Source organism: Bidens hawaiensis, unplaced genomic scaffold, assembly GCF_021521415.1.
Source record: "Bidens hawaiensis isolate Kalapana, Puna unplaced genomic scaffold, B.hawaiensis_p1.1 tig00022670_1, whole genome shotgun sequence".
Lineage (NCBI taxonomy): Eukaryota > Viridiplantae > Streptophyta > Magnoliopsida > Asterales > Asteraceae > Bidens > Bidens hawaiensis.
The window spans coordinates 265,001-273,362 of NW_027493535.1; the positions used below are offsets into that span (position 1 = coordinate 265,001).

The following is an 8,362-nucleotide window of genomic DNA, read 5'->3' on the forward strand; positions in this document are numbered from 1 at the left end:
CCTTATTCGACTACAAATAATTCATACTTCCGCAAGCAAAAAAGCTTCTACATTGCAATAGAAACACGAGCCCATCATAGTACGAAAAGCAAGTATTCATTGTAAATATCAAAATTAACTTGTTTGGATTTTAATAGATATATCATTAATAAATGAAAAGCGTTCACATACTTCTCAAGACCATGACAAAAGCAGTCATAATTGCAACAATTATAATAGTTCTAAGAAGACTAATAATAGAATGCATATTGTTTGTTGTCCAGAGTTACCTGGAATGGATGTCGAATCAACTTCCCCTTTGAATTCTACCCACCGCTTCTCCTTCACTGTCGCAACAAAACAAAACAAACCAAGCATATTAATTGTCTATATATCATATAAGCTTATAAAATGTACTGTATTTCTACCTAAAGTCTGCAATATGATAATACCAAATCTCTAACTAGCAACACATGTATGAATGTCATAAGATATAGGTAGCTCAAATTAGGTTAGGTAATCAACAATACAAGCATGAATTACATACATACAGCATTCAGTTTCCATTTCAACTAAAATAAATAATAGCATATGATATGAAATGAAAGAGGACGCACTTACTGATACCGTCGATCTGTTCAGTACGAACATAATATTGATTTCCTGCTTTATCGGCTCCGATGAACGTCCGGTTTCTGAACAAGCCTGATAACCGAGACCATATTTTGGACATTTTTAATCAACAGTGAGCTGTGGATGAACAATTAGGGCAAATCAATCAAAGAAGAAATATGATTCCAAGTCGTAGTAATCGCTACCAGATTTGGGGTTAAATATTCCCAAGGCGGGGTTGGGACATAACGGATTTCGTGTCAAAACAAGTCTACACGAAACCGGTTCGGTTGAGCTATCCAATCCGTTAGTGAATTATACATTATTTTATTATTTTTTAAGCTGATTTGGAACCCTTTTTTTTACCCGTATTTGATTATCCAACTTACCGATGAAGAAATATGTAATAGTTTAGGTTCGGCAATGACTACTAAAAGAGAATGATTAAACACCAAGTGAAGACGCGATGATGATTAAACAAGAAATATAAAATGTTTTTATGGATCCTTAATTTTTTTAATCTACTTTAGTTTATGTTATATGTAATTTCCCGAATAAATAAATAATTAAGGAAATGCGTTGTGTTTATTTCAAATTTTGACGTTCTTTTAAATTTGGTTATGGGACATGTTCCTAACCTGACCCAATTATGTTATAAACCTAACCCAGTTCCAATGAACGAGCTTTGATTTTTATTGACCATAATCCTAACCGGTTCCTTCAAAACTGGTTTTCTATTCATTTGATTTTTGTTTTCCTTAAAGCCATCTACTAGAGTACTATAACTTAAAGGAGAGGAATGCCCTCCTTCGATCTACATATTTGAATGCATGTCAATAATAAAGAATAAGTTGATTTAAGCATTACATTTTGCATATTATTTGTTTGGAATACCTAAAATTATACTAGTCATTTAAGTATGCCTATGAGGCTAAGATATACATCGAAGTACTCTTGTATACTTTAAATGTGTCTAATTCGTCAAAGTTCGTTTATCATAATCAAATTTTCCATCGTCTTTCGTGTTTTGCTAGAACTTGATTTAGAGTCCTTTAGAGTTTAGAATATACCTGATAGAGTGTTCATGTTTGATTTAGCTTCTTGCAATTTTATAATTTAATATTTCTTAATTATCTATATAGAAGTAAAAGAGAAAGGCCGGCGCCACAAGATTTATTTTCATTATTTTATTGTTTTCTTTTTCTTTTTTCTTTTTTTGACTTTCAAAGAATGTTTTTTTGTTTGTTTGTTCTTTAAGCTATGCTTACACCCAACGAACCTAACAAATACTAACCATATTTGCGTCTGCTTGCCGTCTTATGCTCAGGTTTTACCAACGTCTATGTTTCAAAGCTCAAGTTTTACCAACGCCCAAGCTTCACCGACAACGCCCTGATTAACACTTGGGTTTTACCAACGTCCAGATTTTACCGACCCCATATTTGCGTCTGCTTGCCGTCTAATGCTTGGGTTTTACCAACGTCTATGTTTCAAAGCTCAAGTTTTACCAACGCCCAAGCTTCACCGACAACACCTTGATTAACACTCGGATTTTACCAACGTCCAAATTTTACCGACCGAATAAACGCCGCTTTACATATTTTAATGTCTTTTATATGCATATGCTAATAGTCATTTTATTTGTTAATTTCACGAACTTATCTTTTGTTATTAGTTATGGTACCGTAAAACGTAACCGATACCGGCTGAATATAAGTCGAGTCACCGTCCCAACGCTCAGGTTTTACCAGCTGAAAAGCGTTGTTTTAAATTAATTAAATTTTTAGACAATAAGTTATATGAGTGCAGCTACATTTTTTTTTGTTTTTTTAAATATATTAATTTGAAGAATATGCGTTTTAGTTTTAATCCGGTAATGTAATGAACGCAGCTGATAACGACAGAGTTAGCATTAGCTTGCCGTTGCAACGCTCAAATTTTATCAACAGAATTTGATGCAACGCGCACGAGAAGTCATTAGTACATAAGTAAAGGAGACTTCAGGCGCCACATTAGGGAAATAAGTTCCATGATTTATTTTTCAAATATATTAGATCTTTATGAAATGCAAACACAGAAGTTTGTTTTACCTGGGTGGCAAAGGTGTGTTGATTAGAAGTTGTTTTTCTCATTTGCTCTGGTTCGGTTCTTGGGAAAGTTACATTGACATTTATTTTTTTTTTGGGAAAGTTGCATTACTGTTTACCTTTTTTCTTTATTGTGTCGTTAACCAACTGACACCAAATATAATTTTTTTGTTATTTTTTTTAACTGACCGAATTCACATACTCTCACCACCTCAACACTCGGAACCGATAATTCTCAGGTTTGAACAACGCTCGGGTTTAGTGATCACGCCACCCCATTGGTTCACCTCAAGTTTTATGGATTTTTCGCTTTAGTTCCGGTATCATGACGAATGTAATCGAACGAACTTTTTTAGTTCCAGTACCGTAACGAGCACGATATAAACCGATCAAATTCATGTAGACTCACCGCCTCAACGTCCGCGACCGAAAACGCTCGGGTTTTATAGACACCCAATTTTAATTAACGACACCCCATTGGTCCACCTCAACTTTTAGAATATTTTTAGTTCCGATATCGTAACGAGCACGATGTAAACTGGCCAAATGCATGTATACTCACCGCCTCAACGATCGCGACCGACGACGCTCGGGTTTTACAAACACCCGATTTTAACGACCGACGACACCCTATTGGTCCACCTCAACTTTTAGTTTTGGTACCGTAATGAACGTTAGTATAGAAGTAAAGTTGAAGGTTAGTGCCGGAAGGTCCTAACTAGGCCAAGTGGCATCACCTCAATGGTCCAAAAAAATGTTTTTAATTTTTTATTGGTTAAATGTTTTTTCTTTTTGTTTTTTTTTCCTAGATTCGTAACACGCATTATGTTTTTTGTTTTACTGAATTCGTGTTGACTTACCGCGACAACGTCCAGAACTGACAATGCTTGGGTTTTACCAACTCATTGCGTAACGCCCTGTACTGATAACGCTCGAGTTTTACCAACGTCCGGGTTTTGCCGAACTTCCGATACCGTAACAAATGTAAACGAAATCGATGAAATTCGCGTTGACCCACAGCCCAAAAGCTCGGATTTTTAGCAGCGCCCCGGTTTTACCGGCTCACCACCACAAACGCCCGAATACAAGTCGACTCGACGTTTCGATAATCAGGTTTTACCAACGCTCGGGTTTACCGACCAAATAAACATTGTTTTAATATGTTAAACAAAAATTTATAATATGTTATACGAGTGTCCTAGAGTCACTACCGCAGTGTCTGGGACCGACCGATGTCACCCCATTGGCTCACCTTAATTTTTATTTTTATTTTTTGTTTTCGTTTTGTTTTAGCTCCAGTACCATAACGAGTGTAGCTAATACTGACTAAATTCACGTTGATTCGCTGCTGTCGTCCGAGACCAACCGAAGCCACCCCATTGGCCTGTCTCAATTTTTTTTTCTTATTTTTTGTTTCCATTTTATTTTAGTTCCAATATCGTAACGAACGTAACTACTATTGACTGAATTCACGTTGATTCTCCATAACAACACCAGGGTTTTCCTGACCGATTTTGCCGCGCAACGCGCGGGTAAATCACTAGTTCTTATTACATACTATCAACAAACAGGCAAACAACTTCACTTTCATTTAGTTTTATTAGCCGAAATCCATAGTCCATACCCTATTCAGGTTGTTCACTTAGCCCAATAACTAAAAGCACATATTCGTTTTCTTTTATTTGATTCAGCCCATGAGTGGAATGCAAGAATTTATTTTTTTTAAGAGTAAAATGTTATTTTCGTCGTGGTTGGGCAAATAATGCGAATTTAGTCCAAAAAGGTTTATTTTTTCATATGAACCATCCGCGTTTTTCAATTCTTGCCAGTTACATCCAAAATCACTAACCCCATTAAATTTAATCGTTAAGTCAGGGGTAGATATGTCTTTTCACTCTTTCTTTATTATATGAGTACATTGCCAAAATCGTCCATGAGATTTGGTCACATTTCTGAATTTCGTCCAAAAATATTTTTTTTCGCAATTATTCCCTCGATATTTCCCAACCGTTGCCAATTACGTCCAAATTGTCAACTCGGTCTAAACTCAGAGTTTAACTCAGGGGTGTTACTGTCCTTTTACATGCTTGTTTACATTATTATTATTATTATTATTATTATTGTTATTATTATTATTATTCGATGACATATATAACATCTCACGATTCCTATGTTTGAATCCAATATAGTATCCGTTTGTTTATTTTTCTTTATATTTAGTCATATAAAGGGCCTAGCTTTTTGTAATAATAATAATAATAATAAGGTAAACAAACATATAAAATGACAGTAATACCACTGAGTTAATATTGAATTTAGACCGAGATAACAATTTGGACGAAATTGACAACTGTTGGGAAATATCGAGGGTCCAATTGTGAAAAAAATATTTTTGGACGAAATTCGTAAATGTGACCAAACTTCAGGGATGATGTTGGCACTGTACACATATAATAAAGAAAGTGAAAAGACATGTCTACCCCTGACTTAACGATTCAATTTAACAGGGTTAGTGATTTGGATGTAATTGACAAGAATTGAGAAACATGGATGGTCCATATGCAAAATATACCCTTTTTGAACTAAATTCGCATAATTTTCCAAACCATAAAGACGAAAATAACACTTTACTCTTTTTGTAATTTTATCTGGAGATTTTTTAATAAACTATTTAATGTTTTCATATAATGTATACATGTTTTTAGATTATTGAATAATAATAATAAAATATGTATTTACTAGTTTGAGCCCCTCGTGTTACGGATTTTTATTTAGGTGGGTTAGATTATAATTGGAAATATGATTTTTATAGCAAGGATAAAAAGTAATCTAGTCCATTGATTTTGAAAATTGATGGTTGAGATTAGTTTATAACAGGAAGTATGGTTTTTTATACGATATTTAAAAAAAATTCACCATAATAACTAGTGTTTTTTTATTTTTTGTATGAGTATCAAATTGCTATATAAAAATAAAAATAAATTTATTGTTTTTTTTTACAAATTGTGTTTTACAATAATTGTGTTTTTATCAAATTGTGTTTTTTCATAATGTTTTCCATTGTATTTTTTCCGACGATGACTAATTTTTCGGTGAATTTCCGACAAAAACACGACGACTTTTTGGCCAAAAAAGTTCCCACGACTTTTCCGGCGAAAAATTCCGACTTTCCAGTGAAATTTCGACGACAACTTAGGGTGAATTTCCGACGAAATTTCCTGGCAACTTTTCTGGCGAGGTGGTGGCGGTGGGTGACGGTTATGGTGCCGGTGGGCGATGGAGGTGGTGATTGTTGGAGATTAGTGAAACTGTAAGCGGGCTTTGTGAATAAATTAAGTGGGTATTGAGATTAAATTAAGTGGGTTTTGAAATTAAAGTAGTGGTCCAAAATACCCTCCTGCCTAGCCTTCCTACGAAAATCAAACTTCTTATTTAAACCCAACCCTTATTTTGGTTTGTTGTTTTTAATCATTTTGCTATTTTATATTTTGTAATGATTTATTTTATTTTTTAACGTGGTTTTGTTTTAATTTAACACGTATATATTAGTTTGTTTCGTTCATTATAGTTTTTTTAACGCTTGGGCTCTTTCAATTAAGATGTGTAGGTATTTTTAGATTTTTAACGAACGAACACGAACATGTTGCTTTTTTTAAACTAAGAAACATGAACACAAACATTTGTTTTATGAAAAGGGGCAGTTGATGTAGGTGATGGTGGTGGTTGATGCAGGTGGCGATGGTGGTTGATGCATAAAAGGGCGGTTGACGATGGTGGGTGGTAACCTGAAGTTAACCGGTAATGGAGAGGGTAGATGGCGACGAAATATATGTAGAGGAGAGAAATTAAATTAGATTTTAATGATGAAAGAGTTTAACAAATAAATGAGATGTTATAACCCCTTTAAGGGCTATTGGGTTTGGTGAGACCCATGACCCGTGTAAATTATTTTTTAATGATTAAGGAGTTATTTCACAAAAAAATGATGTTATAACCTGTTTAACGGCTATTTGGGTTTGGTAAGACCCATCACAAAAATTATTGTTTGATTATGAAAGAGTTTCACAAATAAATGAGATGCTATAACCCATCTAAGGACTATCCGAGTTTGGTGAGACCCATACCCGCGAATTTAGGTCAAACGTATGAGAAGACTCAAATCATAAGTCAAACAATTTGATGGCTTGAGAGATGGTGTGGATCAACCAAAGAGTGATACATAGAATTTTTTGTTAGATAGATAGATAGATGGATGGATAAATGTTTATTATGACTGCTAAAAATTTAATAAATACTATGTTATTGACCCGTGGACGTCACGGGTGGAAATATAGAAATCGTTCAATAAACGCATGTAATTTCAAACGACGAGACATTTTTAATGTTTTTTGGGACAACAAGATGATATTTAATGAAACTGTGAAATAATAAAATCTTATCATATGAAACAATCACCAATGAAACTGTGAAATAATAAAATTCGTCAAACAATCCTAATCATACATATGCATCAAATGAATAATAATAAACCTCTTACTTAATCATAAACCATAAACAAAACGCATAATCCAAACTAAAATCCAATGTCAACAAAAGTTCATCATAAACCTAGGAGGTTTAGGTGTTTTAGACAACAACTAACAAATCAAAATAAATAAGTTCAAATAATGAATTCATGACGAAAATAATAAATTCAAACCGAATAATAATGATGTTTGGATGAATAGGTGTTGAGCCCAAACGCTCTCTGCTCGAACCAACAGCTTGCTTCGCTTCTCTTTCTCTCCTTAAGGCTGCCTTATTGATGTCAATCTCTTCTTTCTTTTTGTCCGTAGGGTTCTGCCCAAAAACAGCCGACAAAACCCTCTCTCCAATCTCACGGCAGCCCACCCAAATTATAATGACCATTATTCTTAAAGCTCATTGCTCTATGTTTTTACTCCAAAACAATTTGCTAACCGACCTCCTTTAATTTCGATAAACAAATAAATGTGCTCATGTGGGCTTTTAGTTTCCTAGGCATTTGATAATTTTCTTTTTTTTTTTTAGTTTTTGCTTCTTGGCCCATTTGGATTACCTGCAAAGAAAGCCACGAATTAATTCATGTATATGATATGTTTTTTAGGGATTTTTACAAATATCTTCTTCCTAATTTTCATTATTACATATTTCTTTAATGCTAAACCTTAAATTACATTTTTTCTACTTCTAGTATTTAATTACTAATTTACCATTTTACCCTTTCACAACTATATGTAAATGCCCCTATATTTATTTAAGCTTAAGTGAATTTTACGCAATTTGACATTTTGATGTGGATACTTGATGCAGTTTCGACTAGCAATCAAATGGCTCAAGAACAAATATGGTTTTTATTCAAATAACCCGAACCGAAAGCTTCGGTCGGCAAGCTTCAAGCTTACAATTCTTTAGTCAAACATAATCAACTAACTAAACAAAAGACTTAACAATCTTATTTATAAATAAAAATAAACATTTGGGCCTTAATGGGCCGGATACTCCTGCATCATACTCCCCGTCTTTGAAAAAAACTCGTCCTCGAGTTTTGTCTCTAGATCAAATCCACTTGGATCAAATGAAACATCAACCCGATTTTTATTTAGTGCCATCACGATTTCTATAGTACAACATGGCATGGAAACTGTATGATGTGGCTTTAGATA

The 8,362-nt window shown here is 34.0% G+C and overlaps 1 protein-coding gene across 1 annotated transcript in view; it reads right to left on the reverse strand.

The window, feature by feature from the left end:
- Positions 1–734, reverse strand: part of LOC143565986 (uncharacterized) — a 3,247-nt gene extending 2,513 nt beyond the window's left edge. The window contains exons 1-2 of the mRNA XM_077052795.1: positions 601–734; positions 270–326 (exon numbers count right to left, since the gene is read on the reverse strand). Of these exons, the coding sequence (XP_076908910.1) occupies positions 270–326; positions 601–712 (169 nt within the window). The 5' untranslated portion in view covers positions 713–734. The remainder of the gene's footprint in view (positions 1–269; positions 327–600) is intronic.
- Positions 735–8,362: the final 7,628 nt, after the last annotated feature.